The 24,439-nt window shown below is 39.9% G+C and overlaps 1 protein-coding gene across 1 annotated transcript; it reads right to left on the bottom strand.

Moving 5' to 3' along the window:
* Positions 1-5,268: 5,268 nt before the first annotated feature.
* On the bottom strand, positions 5,269-6,057 carry LOC114401858. Its single transcript, XM_028364436.1, has one exon. The coding sequence runs from the start codon at positions 6,055-6,057 to the stop codon at positions 5,269-5,271; it is 789 nt and encodes a 262-aa protein (XP_028220237.1).
* Positions 6,058-24,439: the final 18,382 nt, after the last annotated feature.

Raw genomic sequence — 24,439 nt, 5'->3', positions numbered from 1 at the left:
AGAGGCAGACACACTATCAAGACTATTAATTGTTGCTGAAGGCCCAAATTAATTTGAAGGCCCAAGTTAAATATGTTTTTTAGTTATAATTTTTATTTATTATAATTTTGGCCCAAACTGTTTAGAAGGCCCATGTCTATTTTTATCTTTTTGTTTAGATACACTATAAGTATTGGTTTTTGTTTTGAATAAAAAAAACTTTTGGCATTTGATAAAATTTGGTGAGAGTTTCTCTCTGAGTTCCTTGTTGAACCAATCTCAGACTTATCAAGGTAATTCTTGTGGCGTCAACCCTGACTTATATTCCATCACTGGAAGTGGCATCATCCAAATCTCCGTAGCCTGTATCAAACGATCCGCTCCTACTCAGGTTCACATCAATTTCATTTTCTATTGATTAATGGAAGGCTAAGTCTCCAGCGTTGTTTTCTCTTGAGGATCAAGCACAGCTCTCTTTGAGGTCATATTATTACTATTAAATTCTGATCAATTTTGCCTCTTCACTAATTACTCTATATTTGTTGCTATTAATTCATGCATGCTTAGTGCTTGATTAATTGTCTCTGCGCTTAATTTACGTTCATGCTTAATGATCGTTCATGATTAATTGGTGTATGTGTTGCTTAATCACATAATGAATGCCTTATGTTAAATTTTGCTTAGTAATTTAATTTAGGGTTGGATTAAGTTGTTGAACTGATAAAGGATAAATTCTCGTAACTTAGGATAAGAGACTTGCTTGTGAATCAAGGGGAAGCAACATGTTTTAATTATGATATTTTCTAATTCAAATTTATTCGCTGTTTAATTTACAAAAGCAAACAACCCCCCCCCCCAATTCGTTACTATTTTCCTACTATCTTTTATGAGCGTTTGGTTGACCATTGCTCATTGGGAGACGACCTAGGATCACTTCCTAGATACTGCATTTTTAATGTTTATTTGATTCGGGTACGACCTCGATCAATAGGCCCTTTGTGCCTTTTCGAATTTCCCTTCGTGCCTTTTCAAAATGGTTTGAAGAGATGTGTCTTTTCAAAAAGGTTTTTCTGAAATTCTTGACTAGTAATCGATCACAGGATTCTGGTAATGGATTATATAGTTATATTTTGAAGGGTCACGACTTTTCAAATTGAATTTCAAGAGTTTCGTTGCCGGTAATAGATTACACATCAATGGTAATCGATTACAGCTTTTAAATTCAAATTTCAAAACCCTTCTAAAAGCTATTTTTCAAAATTGTCTTTTGGTAATCGATTACACTGCCTGGTAATCGATTACCACAGCCTTGGATGTCTTGGAAACACTTTGTTTTGAGGCAAAGCTTGATCTTGAATTAATCTTGAAGCAATGCTTGTTTGTTGAAGCAACCTTGTATTAATCTTGAAGCAATACTTAACCTTTGAATGTTTGTTGAAGTAATCTTGAACGCAACCTTGTTTGATTATTCTTTGGCATCATCAAAATCATGTATTCATACATTCACAAAGTCCTCGTCTTCAGAGGACTCAAAGTCTTCGCCTTTAGAGAACTCAAAGTCCTTGCCCTCATAGGACTCAAAGTCCTCACCTTTATTCTTTCATAGGACTCAAAGTCCTCACTTTATTCTATCATAGGACTCAAAGTCCTCACCTTTATTCTTTCATAAGACTCAAAGTCCTCACCTTCATAGGACTCAAAGTCCTTGCCTTTATAGGACTCAAAGTCCTCACATTCATAGGACTCAAAGTCCTCACTTTTTATAGGACTCGAAGTCCTCTTTTTTTCATTAGGACTCAAAAGTCCTCTGTCATTTACTTTTCAAAGAATATTATAGTCTCCCTTTGCCATCAAGAGACAAGTGAGTCCGATGGTACGCAGATACAAATATGGTCGTCTGCACCCTTTGTCAAAGACTCAATGTCTATGGACTGAGACTACTTTAGTCTTTCATTCGTCATCCAGAGACAATCAAGTCCGATGACACGCACAGACCAATATGGTCATCTGCTTGTTTTGTCAAAGACTCAATGTCTATCAACAGAGACTACTTTAGTCTCCCTTTCATCATCCAGAGACAATCAAGTTCGATGACACGCAGAGACCAATATAGTCATGTGCTCGTTTTGTCGAAGGCTCAATGTCTGTCGATAGAGACTACTTTAGTCTCCCTTTTGTCAACCAGAGACAATCAAGTCCGATGACACACAGAGACTAATATGGTTATCTGCTCATTTTGTCAAAGGCTGAATGTCTATCGACAGAGACTACTTAGGTCTCCCTTGCATCATCCAAAGACGATCAAGTCCGATGACACGCAGAGACCAATATGGTCATCTGCTCATTTTATCGAAGGCTCAATGTCTGTCAACAGAAACTACTTAGGTTTCCCTTTCGCCATCTAGAGAAAATCGAGTCTGATGGCATGCAGGGACAAAATATGGTCATTCGCACACCTTTGCTATCTAGAGACAAGCAAGTTCGATGGCACGCAGAGACAATTATGGTCATTCGCACACCTTTGCTATCTAGAGACAAGCAAGTCCGATGGCATGTAGAGACAAATTATGGTCATCCGCAACCTTTGCTATCCAGAGACAAGCAAGTCTGATGGCACATGGAGAAAATTATGGTCATATGCCTTCATTTACATTTTGAAGACAACAATGTCTTCAATCATTGAATTCCTTCAAAAGGCGACAATGTCCTCATTTGCACTTCGAAGACAACAATGTCTTCAGTCATTGTATGCCTTCAAAAGACGACCATGTCCTCATCTATATTTCGAAGACGACAATGTCTTCAATCATTGCATGCCTTCAAAAGGCGACAATGTCTTCTTCTACTTTTCAAAGATGACAATGTCTTTAGTCATTGCATGCTTTCAAAAGGCGATGATGACCCTCATTTACATTTCAAAGACAACAATGTCTTCAATCATTGCATGCCTTCAAAAGGAGACAATGTCCTCATTTACATTTCAAAGACGACAATGTCTTCAGTCATTGCATGCCTTCAAAAGGCGACAGTGTCCTCATTTACATTTCAAAGACAACAATGTCTTCAATCATTGCATGCCTTCAAAAGGCGACAATGTCCTCATTTACATTTCAAAGATGACAATGTGTTTAGTCGTTGCATGCCTTCAATAGGCGATAATGTCCTCATCTACATTTCAAAGACGACAATGTCTTCAGTCATTACATGCCTTCAAAAGGCAACAATGTCTTTATTTACGTTTCGAAGGCGACGATGTCTTTAGTCATTGCAGGCCTTCAAAGGAGACAATGACCATTATTTGCATTTTGAAGACGACAATGTCTTCAGTCAGTGCATGCCTTCAAAGGCGAAAATGAACATCATTTGCATTTCTAAGACGACAATGTCTTAAGTCATTGCATGCCTTCAAAAGGCAACAATGCCATCATTTACGCTTTCGAAGATGACAATGTCTTCATTCAAAAACTTCAATATCTTTTGTCTCTATGCTTCATAGGACTCAACGTCCTCTGTTTCTATGCTTTTTAAATAAATATATATATATATAGATAGATATATATATAAAATAAAAATAAAAAAGAATAAAACGAGAAAAGGAAGAACTTCAATGTCTTCATGCTTTCGCGGGTTTTACTACTTGGACTTCTGCTAATGATCGGTTGGGTGGAAAGTTAGCTCGAACGAAATTAGTGTCTTATCTTTACTTCCCTTTTATCTCCAATAAAAGATAAGTAAAGAGGGACAACTGTCATACCCTAATTTTGTCCGGGGACAATTGTTTGTCAACATGCAGACTTTCGCTGATCAAGTTGAGCTGCTTAACACTAATTGTTGCACAATCCATAGGGTTTCACGATGGTATGGAAAGAAATAACCAAGATACTCAGAATGGGGGCAATTTTTGTCAACATGGGGTTTTTTTTCCAACCGAGTTGAGCTGCTTAACAGCAATCACGGTGCAATCCATAGGGTTTCACGACGTTTCAGAAGGAAATGGGCAAGAAACTCAAGATAGGGGAAAAATGGTCCATTTTTGGACATTCCCCAGCCCCTGGGCCCACCTGGGCCCATTAGAAGACTTAGGGGAGAAGCAACAGCTCGCCTGGGTGAGCTCAGTTGTTTTTGGAGTAAGTCACCAGCTCGCTTAGGCGAGCTGGGCGGCAATGTCCTCCCCCTATTTTTCTATAAATAGGCGTGGGAGGCTGAGGAGAAAAGGTTCAGCACCCTTGGCAAGCATATTTCACTTAAAATTAGTGAAAAGAAGGAGAAAGAAGAAGAAAATCAAGGCCGAAGCGCTTCCGTAACGCTTCCATGATCAATTCCGTGAACATTCTTTGTCATTCTTCGTTCGTTCATCGTTTGTTCTTTGTTCTTCATTCGGTTAGTGCTTGCTTTTAAGGATTTGAATTTGATTTATGGACCCTTAGGGGTCCCCTTTATTGTTTGTGCATCTTCATCCCCTTTATTGTTTTAATATCACTTAACCATTATTTAAATAAGTTTCGACCGATCGTTTGTGTCGTAAACTCTTTTCATCAATGTAAAATAAGTTTTAACCGGTCATTAACGCTGCAAGTTATCTTAAAAAGGGGGATTGAAGATTAATGAGCCAAAACCAAATAAAACCAACTCATAAACTTCTTTATTTCGTCAAAAAAAATGAGAGATCGTTCAAAGGCCCAACGCCTTAATGTTTCTCTCCTTTCAAAATCAAGATATTGTTCAAAGGTCCAATGCCATAACAATTCTCTCTTTTCAAAAATCAAAAGATTGTTTCAAGGTCCAACACCTTAAACGACTTTTGTTCGCAACTAAAACCAATCTTTCAAAAAAGATAAAAAAAAAAACAAATTAACCAACGTTCAGTTCTTAAAGAAATGCGTAGGTCTGATTTCCTCATCACAATTGAGGAATACGTAAGAGCGAGGAAAACACCCTTGTCGACCCCAAAAAAGTAAAAAACATAAAAAGGGAACAAAAGTTAAAAAACATAAAAAGGGAAAAAGACAACATAAAAAGGGAAAATACACAGTTTTGAAGTCATGATTTGCACACTTGATTAGAGGTTGACATCCCTTGTGACGGGCTCGTGGGGTGCTTATACCTTCCCCATGCATAAACAACTCCCAAACCCTCATTTTCAAAATACGCAGACCTTCAACCTCTTCCATTTTGGTTTTTTCTAACGTTTTCCTCAAATAAACATTGGTGGCGACTCCACGCAGTTTCCTACCATGGAAGACACACCATCGAGCCCCACATCGCGCCCCCGTCGGAGGGCAAGTTGCATCATCCTACCCTTAGAATCTTCCGGGCCATGGCATGTCCATTGGCATGAGTCCCAAAGGACCCCCCATGCACCTCCACGAGCATATGTTTGGCCTCCCTGGCGTCCACACATCGGAGCAAGACCATATCATGATTTTGCTTGTACAAAATACCTTCGCTTAAAAAGAAGCCAGCTGATAATCTTTGCATCATCCTCTTGTCATTGTCGGAAGCCTCTCGTGGGTACTCCTTGTCCTCGATGTATCGCTTAATGTTGAAGTACCACGGTTTACCGTCTTGCTCCTCTTCTATCAAGCAGCAATGTGCAGGCTTGCCGCGACATCTGAACTGGATGTACGATAAGTCTCCATGCGGGGTTAACTGAAACATGGATGCTAGAGTAGCAAGCGCATTGGCCATTTGATTCTCCTCTTTGGGAATATGGTGGAAGGAGATATTATCGAAGAACTCCATCAATTTCTTGATGTAGGCTTGATAAGGTATCAATTTGTGATCCCTGGTCTCCCTTTCTCCTTTCAATTGATTGATCACCAAGGCTGAGTCTTCGTATACTTTGAGCAATTTGACGTTGAAGTCAATTGCTGCTTGGATCCCAAGGGCACATGCCTCGTATTCAGCCATGCTATTTGTGCAATCGAAGCACAACCTTGTCGCGAAGGGTATGCATTGAATGTCGGGAGTGACCAAAACTACCCCAACTCCATGGCCTAGGGCGTTGGATGCGCCATCGAACCACACGATCCACTTATCCCTATCTTCATCCTCCACCTCTTCCCCGAACAAGGCCATGATGTCCTCATCCGAGAATTCCGGATGCATGGGCTGGTAGTCATTAGGGGTTGCTGAGCTAGATAGTCTGCCAAGGCGCTTTCCTTTATTGCCTTTTGAGTGACATAAACAATGTCGAACTCAGATAGCAGAACCTGCCACCGAGCGATTCGTCCGATGAGATCGGGTTTCTCGAAAATGTACTTGATTGGGTCCATCTTAGATACCAACCAAGTGGTGTGGCTTAGCATATACTACCTTAGATGATAGGATGCCCACACCAAGGCACAACACATCTTTTCAAGCAGAGAGTAATTCATCTCACAGGCGATGAACTTTTTGCTCAGGTACTAGACGACCCGTTCCCTCTTTCCGGAATCGTCATGCTGCCCCAGCATACACCCCATCGACTCATCCAACACTGTCATGTAGTAGACGACCCGTTCCCTCTTCCCGTTCCCTCTTTCGAGCATTAAAAGGATGGCCTTCACCTTGTCGGGATCCACCTATATCCCTTTCTGGCTCACGATGAAGCCGAACAATTTTCCCAACTTGACCCCGAAGGTGCACTTAGCGGGATTCAATCTTAATTGATACTTCCGCAGTCTCTCGAACAACTTCCATAAGTTGATGAGATGTTCCTCCTCGGTCCTAGACTTGGCAATCATGTCATCCATGTAGACTTCAATCTCTTTGTGAGCCCAAAGGACATCACCTTATAGCAAAATGTTCCCCACAGGGTGACAAACGTAGTCTTCTCCATGTCTTCCGGTGCCATCTTTATTTGATTGTAACCCGAGAACCCGTCCATGAAGGAAAAAAATTGAAATTGGATGTGTTATCCACAAGGACATCGATGTGCGGTAAAGGAAAGTTATCCTTTGGACTGGCTCGATTTAGGTCCCGATAATCCACGCATATTCGTACTTTCCCATCTTTCTTAGGGACTAGCACGATGTTGGCTACCCATTCGGGGTATCGAGCCACGGCCAAAAAGCCAGCGTCGAACTATTTTTTCACCTCTTCTTTGATCTTTAAGGACATCTCGGGCTTCATCCTTCTTAGCTTTTGTTTTACTGGGGAATAGCCAGTATTCAGTGGTAACTGATATTGTACAATGTCAAGGTTCAAACCGGGCATAACTTGGTACGACCAAGTGAAGATGTCTTGGTAGTTTCATAGCAAAACCACCAACTCATCTCAGATCGGTGTGCCAACCTTTACCTCTTTCTTTTCCTCGCCAACACCCAAGTTCACGATTTCCGTCTCTTCTTCGTGTGGCTTCATTTCTCGGTTTTCCTGTGTGACCATCCTTTCTAGCTCTAGGGGAAACCCCGCATCTTTATCTTCTTCATCCTCAGCTTGGTTTGCTATTCGCTCAAAATCGACGTCAAGGTCCTCGGTATTAGTACCTTCACAGAAATAAACATACAGATGAATGAGAATGGATGAAGGTGCAAGAACAAATGAAGAAAATATCGTATTTTATATATCTGATAGCAAAAGACAAACGCCCTAACAAGAACAAAACCCTAAATCCTAGGCCCAACTATACGGTTAAGACTAACAAAGCACATTATGTTCGCCATGGAAACTCCAGGTCACTCGACAACTTTACAGTTCCCTAATTCGAACTCAGAAAGGCACGGCTGTACCCAGTTCAAATGATCTTGGGGGGCTTCGTCGTGGATCATGGCGACTCGCCCTTCAAACCTCCAGCCCGTGCTAACAAAGCTTTCACTGATGTGACATGAAGGAGTCTCTTTCACTTGCGGCCCTTGCTGCTAGCCCATGCTTCTGTCCTTCCTATCTAGGGTGTTTCTTCTCACATCGGCGCGTGTGGGCCCCTAGCCGGAACCTTCCGCGGTTCTCCATGAATTCCACCAAGCTGACCACGCCATCACCATTCCGACCTAAGCCCATTTCAGGCTCATACACATGCCCGAACATTACTCGGGCCACCATCAGCACGACGCTAAATGAAGATGGTTGCACTGGGAGAGACTCGATAGAGGCATTGCTCACTACCTCGAATGATTGAAAGGCCGTCTCCAAGGAATCTCCTCCGCGGCTTCCACATACGGCATAAAGGAAGGACAACTTACCAGAATGTCTTCTTCCCCTGAGACGGTGATTAACTGCCCTTCCACCACAAACTTCAACCTTTGGTGGAGCATCGAAGGGACCACCCCGACTACGTGAATCCAAGGCCGACCTAAAAGGTAGCTATAGGTCAGGTTGATATCCATCACTTGGAAAGTGATCTAACAAAGGTGAGGTCCAACCTGAATTTGGAGGTCAATCTCCCCTATTATGTTTCGGCGGCTGCCGTCTAAAGCTCGTACTATCATGGAGCTCGGCCTTAGATGTGTCACGTTGAAAGGCAGCTTGTCCAATGTACTCTTGGGCATGATGTTAAGCGATGAGCTATTGTCGATGAGTACCTTAGCCATGATGTGGTCCATACACTTGACAGACACATGCAAGGCCCTATTATGTCCCTGCCCCTCGAAAGGTATCTCCTCATCGGCAAAGGTGAGGTAATTATTGGTAGTGATGTTGCTGACAATGCCCTCGAAGCCCTCCACAGAGATATCTTGGGCCATATGGGCTTCATTTAATACCTTAACCAGCAGCGCCCGATGAGGCTCGAAACTCATGAGTAGTTCCAATAAGGAGACCCTAGCTGGGGTCTTGTTGAGTTGTTCAATCACTTTGAATTCACTTTGTTAAATGATTCGAAGGAATTCATTCGCTTCTTCAATGGATACCTTCTTTCCGCCGAAGTCTCCTTCTTTCTTAGCGAATTCCTAGCTGGGACATCCTCATCCAGAGTGGGGCTTACTTTGTCGATCTCTTCTGCGCCCACCTTCGCTTTTCCCTTGGCTTCCTTGGATTGCACCAATGGGTCAGGTGCCATGAAGACATGCCCATTACGGGTCACACCGCTTATGCCGATGATGTTGGTAACTTTGGCAAAGGATATTTCACCCCCGATGGCCTCGTCCTTCTTTTTGTTTGGCTTTTGAGGGGCGTACCTCCATGGGACCACATTGTTGCTTCCGTAAGGGAATGGGACAGACTTGCTTCCTGGGATAGGTTGAGAGCCTCGGGTTTTTTGGGAGGTCGCATCTCTGGTGAAGTGTATCACCAAAGGTTTGGGTTTGCTTGGGCTTTTGTCTGCCGATTGCATGCACACATGTTGATCTTCCTTGCTTACAACACAAATTTCAAACCAGCCTTGGTCCATCATTCGCTGTAACAGCTCCTCTACCGTTAAACATGTTTCCATGTCATGCAATGCACTCGGATGCATTAAACAGGAATCCCCCATGTTCCCATCAAGGGAAACCATGCCCGCCTCTTGCAGTGCCTCTAATATGAACCTCCTGGAGGTTACCGCGTCCTTCATTTTCTTCGACCTCTACAGTTCGCACTCCTCTATTGCGTTTACTACCGGTCCCCCATAATTGGCAAGCATATTTGTCTTTAGATTCGGGCCGTCTTCTTGGAATGTTAGCCACCCCTCGTCGATCAAGCTTTGGACTTTGTGCTTGAGGGTCACATACTGTTCGATCGAATGCCCCAAGGTACCCCCACAATGAGGCTACTACTTCACCTTCCTCTAGTGAAAGTGAAGAAGCAAAAGGGGAAGAATCTAGTGAAGAAATCTACCCCCAAGAAGAAGGACAACCATTAGTGGTTAAAGAGAAGTGTAAGGAGGTAAGTGTCTCCTCCAAGAGTTTAGCTAAGAAGGAAACTCATTTTACAATAAAGACAGACATTAAAGAAACTTTCCCTCTTAGACAACCTCCACATTTTCTCTTTTGTAAAAACACACTTGCTAGCATTGCCACACCTCTTGGGCTTGAGTTTATTCCTCAAGTAAAAAAGTTGTTGGATGAGGGTTTGGTTCGCAAGAGCTTAAATCCTTGTGCTTTGTTGGTGCCCAAAATAGGTATTATTAGGCACCAAGTCCCTAAAATAGTTGGTATGATGAATGTTTTGAGTGGTGCAACCTTTTTTTGTAAAATCACTCGTACACCTAACATCTTTATGGTGTGTGTACATAGGGACCCATTAGGTAGGTTTGTTCTTATTTTTAGTTTCAATACAAACTTAGGTACTCATATGGGACACCTTAGGTTTGTCATACTTTTTGGTAGGAATAATCAATATGAAAATATAGAAAAAGGTATGTTTTATTGTGTTACTTTTCTTAATTTTTCAAATAGTGATCAAGGGGTTCCCATGAACCCTAAGAGAATAAAGGTCATTTCTGAGTGGTCCACTCCACCAAGTATAAGAAAAATTTGGGGCTTCCATGACTTAACAAACTTTTACAAAAGGTTTGTCCCATATTTTTCTATACTTGTAGCACCACTCATTAGGTTGGTGAGAAACCATGTTCCTTCATGGGAAGATGCCCAAGAAATGGGTTTTCAGACCTTACCTTACTTCAACATACCAAACACCACTAATGTATATGTTTTTGTTCTTTTTACAGGTGTTGAGGGAAGGAGCCCAAAGTATGAAGAACCTCGAGATTTAAGGTTAAATCCTTTCCAAGGTGGAGGGAATGATGCAATCCTACCCCGCAAGGGCATTGGATAGAAGACTCCAAGTAGATTGGGCCAGAGATCCAAGGGAAGGCCCTAGGGTTCTCATGAGCCTTAGGTAGATTTTGAGCCCATGGGCTAAGTATGAGCCCGCTTATCTTTGTAAATATTAGAATAGGTTTTTTTTCCTTCGTTTAGGCCTTGTATTTTGGCCATTCTACTAGTATAGGGTTTTAGCCTTGTATTGCGAGGCATTTTGAGTAGTCTTTGTAGTAGGGACTTTTTTTTGTATTTTCATGTATTTTGTCATGGGGGTGAGAATTTCCGGAAGTGTTTCTTGAGGATATATCCGGTCTGCCACCTGAGAGAGAGATAGAGTTTTCCATAGACTTAGTACCTGGTGCTGGACCCATATCCATAGCTCCTTATAGGATGTCTCCTATAGAGTTAGCTGAGCTTAAGAAACAGTTAGAGGAGTTGTTGGATAAGCAGTTTATTAGGCCTAGTGTATCTCCGTGGGGAGCCCCAGTGTTGCTAGTGAAGAAGAAAGATGGAACCATGAGGTTGTGTGTGGATTACCGCCAGTTGAATAAGGTAACGATCAAGAATAAGTACCATTTTCCTAGAATAGATGACCTTATGGACCAGTTGGTAGGAGCTTGTGTGTTTAGTAAGATAGACCTTAGGTCGGGTTATCATCAGATCCGAGTGAAGTCTGAGGATATACCAAAGACTGCTTTTAGGACCCGTTACGGTTACTATGAGTATCTGGTCATGCCCTTTGGTGTGACTAATGCTCTAGGAGTGTTTATGGACTACATGAATAGAGTTTTTCACCCTTACCTTGATAATTTTGTGGTAGTATTTATAGATGATATTTTGGTATACTCAAAGACTAGAGAGGAGCATGAAGAACATTTGAGGATTGTGTTGCATACCCTTAAGGACCGACAACTCTATGCTAAGTTGTCCAAGTGTGAGTTCTGGTTAGAGAAAGTCAGTTTCCTAGGGCATGTGATATCTCAAGGGGGTATAGCTGTGGATCCCTCTAAGATAGAAGCTATTCTTAAGTGGGAGAGTCCTAAGTCTGTTTTTGAGATTAAGAGTTTTCTGGGCTTAGCAGGATATTACTGGAGATTCATAGAAGGTTTTTCCAAGTTGGCTCTGCCTTTAACTAAACTGGCTCGTAAGGGTCAAGCTTTTGTGTGGGATACCCAATGTGAGCATAGTTTCCAAACCCTTAAGGAAAGATTGACAACTGCTCCAGTGCTAGTTTTGCCTAACCCGAGAGAACCATTTGAGGTGCATTGTGATGCATCAAAGATGGGTTTAGGCGGAGTGTTGATGCAAAATGGCCAAGTGGTGGCCTATGCTTCTAGACAGCTTAAGACTCATGAGAGGAATTATCCCACCCATGACCTAGAGTTGGTTGTTGTAGTTTTTGCCCTTAAGATTTGGAGATATTATCTGTTTGGCTCTAAGTTCGAGGTATTTAGTGATCATAAGAGCCTTAAATACTTGTTTAGTCAGAAGGAGTTGAACATGAGACAAAGGAGATGGTTAGAGTTTCTTAAGGATTATGATTTTGAGCTTAGCTACCATCCCGGTAAAGCCAATGTAGTGGCTGATGCCTTGAGTAGGAAACCTCTACATATGTCTTCCTTGATGGTTAGAGAGATGGATCTCCTGGAACAATTTAGAGATCTTAGTCTTGCATGTGAGGTTACTCTTAATAGTGTAAAATTAGGAACTTTGAGGATCACTAGTGAGTTACTAGGTGATATCAGGGAAGGTCAGAAGATTGATCCTTTTCTAAGGACTCAGTTAGAGGCTATAGAGTCAGGAAGGGACAGTAGTTTCAATATTGGACCAGATGGAGTTTTGAGACTTCAAGATAGGATTTGTGTTCCCAATGTGCATGAACTTAGGAAGATGATCTTAGAGGAAGGACATAGGAGTAATTTGAGCATCCATCCTGGTGCTACCAAGATGTATCATGATTTAAAGACGATGTTTTGGTGGCCCAACATGAAGAGAGAGGTTAGTGAGTTTGTGTATGCATGCCTAGTTTGTGTTTGCCTTTGAGAAACAACATTTCATTCAGCATGTCCAACATTTAACCAATATACAATGTACATCAAGTATGGCCCAAAATACATCATGAAGCATAGTCAACAAAACAAGTTGTCCAATGAAACAAAAACCCCCCACACTTATTCCCAAAACAATTCCAAAGCTCCAAAATTCCTTAAGGATATGGTAATATCATGGTTTTTCACTTAAGGCTTGTAGTGAGCTTCAAAACAAGGAAAGGGAAACAAGGCTCAAAAGGGCTATCAAAGGAATTAATTCAAGGTAAGTCCATTTGGCTAGAAGCTTATAAGAACAAAATTGCCTTAATCATTTCCAAATATGCATGTGAATTAGGACGCATCAACAAGAATCAAGCCAAGGCTATTGTGCAAGCAATCAATGGGGCAAAACACACCAAATGATTATAATGATGGATGGCTCAAATTCTCACAAAGGTAAAATCATCACTTTCAAATTGAGCTTTCAAAACTATCATGACATGTAGAGAAGAATCAAGGATTTCAAGTCACAAAATGTCAAGAACTTTTATTTTCAAAACAATTACCCATTTCTTGAACATATCCTATAATTCAAAGAAAAACATGCAAAGTCGTACGTGCACACAAAATTGACCCAAAATATTAAACTGAAAATCCGACGAAACTAACAACATTAACAAATTAACACAACTAACAAATTAACAAAACCAACAAAACTAGCAAAACCAAAGAACACTCCCCCCCCCCCCATACTTAAACAACACATTGTCCTCAATGTAGCACAATTAAAAGATTAAAAACAATTAAATCATCAAAGAGAATCGGACAAGTGTAATAAAAGCAAAGAAGGAGATAGGAAAAGAAAAACTCCCTAAGTCATGGTGGAGGGAGAGTAGGGTGGAGTAAGGAAGTCTCTTCCACCACTACGTCCACTAAAGAAGGGTTCGTGAGGAATGGCTTAAGTCGATGTCCGTTGACCTTGAAGCTCTTGTTTGTGGAGTCGCTTTTGATCTCAACTGTACCATAAGGAAAAACATTAGTAACAACAAAAGGACCAATCCACTTAGACCTCAACTTACCACTCATGAGTCCAAGCCTAGAATTATACAATAACACTTTTTGCCCAACCACAAAGTCTTTTTTAACTATCATGCTATCATGGAACTTCTTGGTCTTTTCTTTGTAGAACTTGGCATTCTCGTAGGCGTCTAGGCGGATTTCATCTAACTCACTCAGTTGCAACTTCCTTTCCTCGCCAGCTTGATCCATAGAGAAGTTGCAAGTCTTCACTGCCCAGTATGCTTTGTGCTCAATTTCCACTGGAAGATGACATGCCTTTCCAAAGACAACCCGATAAGGAGACATTCCTATGGGTGCTTTGTAGGCAGTCCGATGTGCCCAGAGAGCATCATCAAGCCTGGTACTCCAATCTTTCCTGCTTGGCTGCACAATCTTCACAGCAAAACACCCAAGACTGAAACAGGGACTTTGTTTGTATTTAGATTAATGCAAACCCAATTTAAAAGCAAGAGATAAGAATTTAAAATAGAAGATAGAAGATAAGGTAAAGAAAAGATAAGATATTTAAAGATAAAATTCGAAGATCAAAGAAAAGATAAGATATTTAAAGATAAAATTCGAAGATAAAAGATTGAAAGATCAAAATAGAAGATAAAGATAATAGATAAGATAAGATAAAAAAAAATTTAAAGATAAGATATGATAAAATATTTAAATTGCGATAAAGATAACTACTTCTAAGAAATTCAAATAAATAAGATCTAAATCTACTAAATCTAAATACTTACTCCTAAAACCCAACAGTAAAAAAATAAGGAATAACTACTTCTAAGGAAGACCGACAATGAAAATAAGGACTAAAATCTATATATTAAAATCGCTAAAACCTGACAAGTCTAATTAGCCTAGATATATGGATTCTGGATTTGTCTGTTATCAATACCAGTGAACTAATCAACACTAACACACATACTAACACAATACTAACAATTAAACATAAAACACGAAAGGATTAAACACACAACAATAGCTAGCTATTATGAACCTTTGGACACTGCTCCCCAGCAACGGCGCCAAATTTGATCGGGGCCGTACCCGAATCAAATAAACATTAAAATGTAGTAACTAGGAAGTGATCCTAGGTCGTTTCCCAACGAGCAGTGACAAGCCAAATGTTCATAATATACTTGCAGTAACAGTAACAGTAACGATGGGGGGGGGGGGGTTGTTTGCTTTTGTAAATTAAACAGCGAATATATGTGAATTAGAAAATATCAGAATTAAAACACGTTGCTTCCCCTTGATTCACAAGCAAGTCTCTTATCCTAGGTTACGAGAGTTTATCCTTTATCAGTTTAACCACTTAATCCAACCCTAAATTAAATTACTAAGCGAAATTCAACATAAGGCATTCATTATGTGATTAAGCATCACATACACCAATTACTCATAAACGATCATTAAGCATGAACGTAAATTAAGCGCAGAGACAATTAATCAAGCACTAAGCATGCATGAATTAAAAGCAACAAATTCAAAGTAATTAGTGAAGAGGAAAAACTAAACAGAATTTAACAGTAATAATAGAACCTCAAAGAGAACTGTGCTTGATCCTCAAGGGAAAACAACGCTGCGGACTTAGCCTTCCATTAATCAAGTAGAGAATGAAATTTTATTGATAAAACTAAAAGTCTGAACTGGAATTGAAAAAAAACGAAAATAAAAGAGAAAGAGAAGAGAGACTAAAACTAAAAACGAAAAATAGAAGAGAGAGAGAGTCTCCCGCGAGGGAGAGAGGGGGTCTCCCGTGAGGGAGAGAGGGGGCCCCCTAAACTAGAACCTTGGTGCTGTTATATAGTTTTTTTTCAGCCCCAAAGCTTACAAATATGTTTTAAATCCAAGCCCATAAGTAAAATCAAATCAAATCTAGATAAGATAAGATAAGATAAGATCTAGATGAAATAATATCTAGATGAGATCAAATCTAAATAATATCTAGATAAGATAAGATCTAATTTTATAGAATAAATTAGTCTGCCCTCTTCAAGTCCAAGCCCAATTCTAGATTCAAGCCCAATGCTTCATTAATTCCTGAAATTAGATTAAAAACATCAAATTAGCTGAATGGGCCCAAATAATAAAACTGCCTAATAAATTTGACAATTAAGACTAATCAGTATTTAAAATTGGGCAAAAAGGGTTAAGAAATAGGAGAAAATGATGGCACATCACCCAACATGAAGAGAGAGGTTAGTGAGTTTGTGTATGCATGCCTAGTCTGTCAGAAGGCTAAGATAGAATATCAGAGACCTTCAGGGAAGTTACAACCCTTAGAGATACCCCAGTGGAAGTGGGACAGTATTTCCATGGATTTTGTGGTAGGACTACCTAGAACCCCTAGAGTTTTAGATTCTATCTGGGTTATTGTTGACAGATTGACTAAGTTTGCTCACTTCATTTCCATTAATATCAGATTTTCCTTGGAGAAGTTGACCACCTTGTATATAAGTGAGGTTGTCAGGTTACATGGTGTGCCATCTAGCATAGTATCTGATAGAGATCCTAGATTTACCTCTAGATTTTGGGAGAGCTTGAACAGAGCATTGGGAACCAAGCTTAGACTGAGTTCAGCCTACCATCCTCAGACTGATGGCCAAACTAAACGGACCATTCAGTCATTGGAGGACCTTTTAAGAGCATGTGTCTTAGAGCAGAAGGGAAGCTGAGAAAGTTTTCTTCCATTGATAGAGTTCACTTATAATAACAGTTTTCACTCTACCATTGGCATGACTCCCTATGAAGCTTTGTATGGTAAAAGGTGTAGGACACCCCTATGTTGGTTAGAGCCCGGAGAAGGCCTCACCTTAGGACCAGAAGTGGTACAGCAAACCACTGAGAAAGTTAAGTTAATTCAGGAAAGGATGAGAACTGCTCAGAGTAGGCAGAAAAGTTATCATGATAAAAGGAGGAAAGATCTGGAATTTGAGGTTGGTGATCATGTATTCTTGAGAGTCACTCCGTGGACTGGGGTTGGTCGAGCATTGAAATCCCGAAAACTCACACCTCGCTTTATTAGTCCTTTCCAAATTCTTAAGAAAGTCTGCCCTATGGCATACCAAATTGCACTACCCCCGTCTCTTTCTAATCCTCACAATGTCTTTCATGTGTCTCAACTCCATAAGTATATCCTTGATCCATCCCATGTGATTGAATTGGATGATGTACAAGTGAAGGAGAATTTGACATATGAAACATTGCCTTTGAGGATCGAGGATAGGCGAACAAAACACCTAAGAGGGAAAGAGATTCCGTTGGTCAAGGTGATCTGGGGAGGTGCATCAGGAGAAGATGCCACGTGGGAATTAGAAAGTCAGATGCGAGAAGCTCACCCATCCTTGTTTGAGTAAGGTAAATTTCGAGGACGAAATTTCTAAAAGGGTGGGAGAGTTGTAACACCCTGATATATATATCTATATATTATTAGTAATTATGTTTGATGTTTGATTATTTGTTGCGTTATATTCATCCGTAATTATTTTTAAGGAAGTTAATTTAGTTAATAGAGGGGTGTGGATAGATAAGGATCTAGCTTCTCAAAGAAGCCTGTTGAGAAAGCTTCTCAAAGAAGCCACGAGGAAGCTTCTAGAGGAAGCCTCTTAATGAAGCTTCTAGAGAAAGCTACATGCAGCTGCCTCGGTAAAAACGATGCCCAGCCTTCATTAACCGTTGAATCTTCTCGAAATTTGGTCTTAAACTTCACAAGACACTTGTCCATGATCTTACCGTTGGGATCTTTGAGAAGATGTCTCGAGTGTGCTAGAAGCCTCTTAATGAAGCTTCTAGAGGAAGCCTCTTAATGAAGCTTCTAGAGAAAACTACATGGAGCTGCCTCGGTAAAAATGCTACCCAGACTTCTTTAACCATTGGATCTTCTCGAAATTTGGTTTGCAACTTCACAAGACACTTGTCCATGATCTGACCGTTGGGATCTGTGAGAAGATGTCTGGAGTGTGCTAGAAGCTTCCGTTCCCGAGAGCATCTCTTATTTAAGCATTTCAGCCTTTGCTTTCGTGTAGCTTAGGAAAAACATCATTTCTTCTTCTTTCTTTCTTCCAAAGTCATTTCTAAAGTTCCAAGAACTGTCTCCATCACCCACATCCACCATTAGCCACCACAAACTATCATTGTTCTCCATTGAAAACCCACACCGAGAGGAACCCTTCAACCGAAGCGGAATCTTTCAACTTGGCTTGCGGTTCCGGTAGAGAAAAAAAACCCTAATCTGACCTTTCATTTTCTTTCGAGGTAACCATGGTTCTATGCTTGTTTCTTGTTAGTTTCATCTTGTCTTTGCATCTTTTCTGACTTTGGAACCGCCATTGCATGTCTTATGCTTCCTTTGAAAAACCTTAGAGAAAGAGACTTTGTAAACGTTATCCTTTCATGAAATGAATATTATTTTCGTAACCTACACTGAACCCCGGTCACATTGGCGTGGTCGGAATTTCCAAATGATATTCCTTTGTAAAACCCGAAATGCTCTCAGCTCTTTCATGTAGTGATGTGGGTGTTTGACCCAGAGCACTGTTACTAGCTTTGTTTTTTTGAAATCCATACTAAGTCTCCTTCGTTTTGGCACGGTAGAGGCTTGTGTGGAATTGACGAGCAAGGACAAAAAGGAATCTTCAAGTGACATGACGAGGAATCCGCGGGGTAGCACACGATAGGTGAGAGGAGTTTATTATAAAATTTACCGTTTTAACACCATAGTTAGGGTCAGGGAACCTAGCTATGAGGATATCTGCCTGTCCCTGTTGCATGCTGATTTTTCTTCAAAGAAAATTATGTTTTAACTAATGGGATGCGATATATATATGTATTGTGATGAATGATATTGTTTTGGTTGTTTGAAATGTGTTGTTTGAAGACCGTGCGTGTGGAAATGATATTGTTGTGTTTGTTTGAATTGTTGTTGATGTTGCTATTGAGGATTTTGATTGATATGTGATGATAATGATAATTATGATGATATTGATTTGAGATGATGTTGTTAATAAAGACCATGTCAACATGAATTGTTATTATTGATGAATATGTGAATATGAAATGAGGTTGTTGTTGTTGTTGATAACGTCATTGAGATGAGATGATATTTATGTTGTGAATGACATGGAAATACGATTTGTTGATTGATGTTGGAAATGCATTGGCATGTGCATGTTGTGTATGTTCGTGGGGGGCACTGTGCACTGACCTTTCAGGGTCTTTGGCACTAGCTTTTGGCCACGTTCATACGTTGGATGTTGTGTATGATCGTGGGGGGCACTGTGCACTGACCTTCCAGGGTCTTTGGCACTAGCTTTTGGCCACGATCATACGTCGTATGAAGTGTATGTCATGGGGGGGTAGAGTGCACTGACCTTGTCGGATGGCCCAGACGTGGGTAACTAGCGTGGTTAGAGAATCTAAGCATTCCTGAGGGGATGCTTAGGTGCTTTAATTGGTCCATGGTCTTTGGCACTTACTTTTGGCCGTGATCACAGCTCATACGACACAGGAAATAGAGTAACTGTGGCCAAGTGTACTTTGTACTAGGGGGCTGTCACCTGGTAGGGAACACCTTTGGGCTCCCAGGCTGATCACCTATGGGAGGGGGGCTGTTACATGCACAACCGGGTGGTCTCGACAAACTCAGCACAATTCCCTAAGTGAGAGTGTCATGTGGACACGCTTAGGCTATTTCCTGATATTTGGTTGTTGTTGGTACGTACCACATTGCATCTGAGTGTTGAGTTAGGTGCATGCATCATTCTGTGCAGTCTTGATTGGGTCCATGGATGGATGATGAGTAATTGTTGGATGTGAATGATGAATATTTGTTGGATATGAGTGTTGAATAATGATTGTTGTGTATGCTTATCATGTTTGCGTATGTTCCTTGCTAATTGTGGTTATTTGGAATTGGTATTGGTTCTTTTATAATAAACTCACCCTTGCAATTTTGTATCGTGTGGTTGATACCTGTGATGATCACGAACCTTGTTCGTGGGAGCAGAATGACAGTGGCAGGATGTAGGGAGTAAGATTCTGGTGAGGAGCCGCCGAGCCGACGTGATGACGTTGGCGTTATTTTGGGAGAGAGTTGTGTTTTGTAATCAACTCCTCCGTAGTTGGCTTTTAAGTTTTATTTTGTTGAGTTAAAGATGTAAAACTGGAATTTTAATTATATATATATATATATATGAACATATTTAATTTTCGTTATGTGTATGACATGTACTGAATTATTGTTTCTATGTAATTATGCATATTCACTTAAGTAATAGTGTGTTGTTGGATGAATTTATGTTGTGACAAAATCACTTCTATTTTCATAATCAAAAAAATTAAGGGAGTTCTTTTTATAAAAATTGAAATTATCGAATATTAGAGTGTGGATACCGTAGCGACGAGGCGGGTCTTTACATTTCTCAAAGAAGCTTCTCAAGGAAGTTTTCTCAAAGAAGCTTCTCAAGGAAGTTTTCTCAAGAAAGCTTCTCAAGGAAGCTACCTAGTCTATAAATAGAAACATGTGTAACACTTGTTGTAACTTTGATGAATGAGAGTCTTGTGAGACACAACTCAAAGTTCAACTTCTCTTCCTTTTTCTTCCTTCATTTTCGTGCTCCCCCCTCTCTCTTTCTCTCCCTCTTTCTTTTCCTCCATTGAAGCATCCTCTCCAAGCTTCTTATCCAAGGCTCATCTTGGTGGTGAAGCTCTTTCTTCCATGGCTTATTCCCTAGTGGATGGCGCCTCCTCTCACATCTTCTCCTTTGTCTTCCGCTGCATCTCCATGGTGGAAAATCACCATTAAAGGACCTCATTGAAGCTCAAAGATCCAGCCTCCATAGAAGCGCCACAAGTAAGCTTCCATCACTTAGCCTTTTCATGTATTGACATGAGCATTTGACTTAGAATATTGTTGTTAACCTTATTTCTGAAATCCATAGTAATTTCCTTTGTTTTGGTGTAATAGAGACTTTGTGTTGGACCAACAAGCGTGAACGAAAGAGAGGCCTCTAAGTGACGCAAAGAAGAACCAATGGGGAGCTCACAATAGGTGAGGGGAGTTTATTATAAAATTTACCGTTTTGAAACCATAGTTAGGGTCAGGGAACCTAGCTACGAGAATATATGTCTGTTCCTATTGCATGCTGATTTTCCTTTATAGAAAACAACATTTTTAACTAATGGGATGTGATATAATTGTTATTGATGTGCATGCTGGTTTTCACGAAAAACTATGTCTTTGACGAATGGGATGTGATATATTTATTGTTGATGAATGAAATTATTGTCTTTATTTGACTTGTGTTGTTTGAAGACCTGATGAGTGTGAATCTCAGGCATGAAAGAAATATGTATATGCGGAATGCGACTTACTATTGATGTTTCTATTGATGACTTTAATTGATATGTGGTGATGTTGATATTTATGATGATATTGATTTGAGATGAAGTTGTCAATGAAGATCATGTTAACATGAATTGATGTTATTATTGATGATTATGTGAATATAAAATGAGGTTGATGTTGTTGTTGATGACGTCATTGAGATGAGATGATGTTTATGTTGAGAATGATATTGAAATGGAATGTTGATGATGTTGGAATTGCATTGAGGTGTGCATGTTGTGTATGTTCATGGGGGGTGTAGTGACCTTGTCGGATGTCCCTTGTATGGGAAACTAGAGTGGTTAAAGAATTTAAGCATCTCTGAGGGGATGCTTAGGCGCTTTAATTCATTCATGGTCATGTACTTGACGACGCCCATGTTTCATACGTTGGATGTTATGTATGTTCGTGGGGGGGTGCAGTGACCTTGTTGGATGTCCCTTGTGTGGGAAACTAGAGTGGTTAAAGAACTTAAGCATTTCTGAGGGGATGCTTAGCTGCTTTAATTCATCCATGGTCATATACTTGACGACGCCCACGTTCATACGTCGTATGTTGTGTATGTTCATGGGAGGGTGCACTGACCTTGCCGGATGTCCCTTGTGGGGGAAAATATAGTGGTTAAAGGATTTAAGAATTTTTTAGGGGATGCTTAGGCACTTTAATTCATCCATGGTCAGGTACTTGACGAAACCCATGGTTCATGCCTCATATGACACGGGAAATAATATAAATTATGGCAGTATGTACTTTGTACTAGGGGGTGTGTCACCTGGTAGGGAACTCCCTTGTGGCCCAGGCTGATCACCGAGGGTGGGGGGGAGTTACAGTGCACGACTGGGTGGCCTCGACAAATACTGCATGGTTTCCTAAGTGAGGTGTCATGTGGACACGCTTAGGCTATTTCCTTGGTATTGGATATGGTACGTACCGTATTGCATCTGAGAGTTGAGGTCAAGTGCATGCATCATTCTGAGTAGTCTAGATTGGATCCATGGATGGATGATGAATAATTGTTAAATGTGGGTGTTGAATAATGAATGTTGTGTAAGCTCATGGTGTATGCCTATGTTTTCTTGCTAATTGTGATTATTTGGATTTAGCATTGGTTCTTTTTATAATGAACTCACCCTTACAATTTTGTATCGTGTGACTGATACCTATGATGATCGCGAACCTTGTTCGTGGGAGCAGAGTGACAACAGTAGGGTGCAGGAATGAGATTCTGTTGAGAAACCGCCAAGCCGACGTGATGACGTTGGGATTATTTTGGGAGAGAGTTGTGTTTTGTTAATCAACTCCTCCATAGTTGGTTCATTATTCCTTTTGTTGAACTAAAGATGAAAATTTCAGATTTTAATTTCCCTTATGTGTATGAAGTGTACTGAGTTACTATTCCTATATATATATATATACATATATTCTCTTAAGTAAATGTGTATGGTTTGGTGAATCTATGTCAAGACAAAAATTATCTTTATCTTCATAAGCAAAAATTAAGGGAATTTTTATTTAAAAATTGAATTTATCGCGATTTAGGATGGTAATATCGTAGCGACGAGGCGGGTCATTACAGTTACAAAACCTTGAGGGTGAAGTTTGTAGCACCCTATGAAGCACATTGAAACGAGAGGGATCTAGAGGTCATGCAGATATAAGAGATTGTACAATTGAATATGACTTAAAGGAATTAATTGATACTATCTACATCAACAAGATACATCTATTTTTTGGTAACCTATCACTTAAGAACTCCACAGTTAAGCGTGATTGTCTTGGAGTAGTTATGGCCTATTATATACGATGAGGAAATAAAAACATGTCAATTGAGTGGAGAAAAGAAAAAAAAAGTCTCATAAAATCTTAAGAGTTTAGGTAGGATTGTTTGATGTGTATTTTCTGTTAAAAAGCTCCATGAAGTCCATTAAAATCTATCTAAGAAAGAATCTATAGAAATTTGTATACTTTTAAATACTAGAAGACTTTTTTATGCTATAAAAAATATTAATTAAATACCAATAGATTTTATTGAATTCCTTACAAAATCCTAATAATCTTAATTAAATACCACAAAACTTATTTATATTATATAAAAATCTTGATTAAATATCTTAAAACTTTTTTTAAAAAAATCTTTTAAAATCTTAATTAAATACATCTCTCAAATTCTTGGATAAGATTTATTATATTAGTCTCCTTTATCTTAAACACTTTTAAACCAAGGTACTTTTTGTAATAAAGAAAGTGAAGTACTTTTTCGTACCTTGATTAACTATTTTTTATATTTTTTTATCATCGTACCTTGATTAACTAGTACTTATATTGAAGTCTGAAAATGATAAATTTTATAAAACACTTTCGAGTCAAACTACAAACTCAAATTAAAAAGAAAATTAGTATTTGTTTTCAGTAATTAAGGAAAAAATGGTATAAATGTGTTTGTGATGGTAAAGGTGAAAAAATCATGTAAATCACTTTTTATTAAGTGTCTGTTTGGATGGAGTATTTTAAAATTCCAAGGGAGTTTAAAATTCAGGGAAATTAAAATGCATCAATTAAAATTCTTTGTTTGGATGAACCAATTTAAATTCCTTGAATTTCAAATTTCTTGTTTAGATAAACCAATTTAAATTCCTTATATTTTTTAATTCTTATATTACCTCCGTAAACTCCATTAACAGCAGCAGTTACCGTTCCACCAGCAGCATTCGCAAGATCGATCTGATCCCCTCTAACGCCGTCTACGACCTCCGCTACATCACCGAGTGCATGCTCTCCTTCGGCTACCTCCGCGAGTGCATCCAAGTCTACGGCATCGTTCGAAAATCCTCCGTGGATGCGAGCTTCCGCAATCTCCACATCAAAAAGCTCAGCATTAGAGACGTTCAACGCCTTGAGTGGGAGCAGCTTGGGAACAAAATTAGACGCTGGATAAAAGCCGCCAAGGTCTGCGTTAGAACTCTGTTCGCGAGCGAGAAGAAGCTTTGTGAGCAAATCTTCGACGTTGTCAGAACTTCCATCGACGATGCTTGCTTCACGGAGATGGTGAAAGGTCCCGTGATTCAGCTCTTCAACATCGCCGAGGCGATTAGCATAAGCCGTAGGTCGCCAGAGAAGTTGTTCAAGATTCTGGATTTGCATGATGCCTTGACGGATTTGATTCCGGATATCGACGTCGTGTTTGATTCAAAGTCGTCGGAGTCGATTAGGGTCGCAAGGGAGAGCATGTGGGTGGAGAGGAATGAGTGAAAGCAAGTAAGGTGTAGGTGGAGAGTGATGAAGGAGACCAGCCTGTATAGAGGAGTTGCTAAGAAATT

Source organism: Glycine soja, chromosome 20, assembly GCF_004193775.1.
Source record: "Glycine soja cultivar W05 chromosome 20, ASM419377v2, whole genome shotgun sequence".
Taxonomy (NCBI): domain Eukaryota; kingdom Viridiplantae; phylum Streptophyta; class Magnoliopsida; order Fabales; family Fabaceae; genus Glycine; species Glycine soja.
The sequence above is the reverse complement of the archived record's forward strand: the minus strand, read 5'-3'. Positions and strand labels throughout refer to the sequence as shown.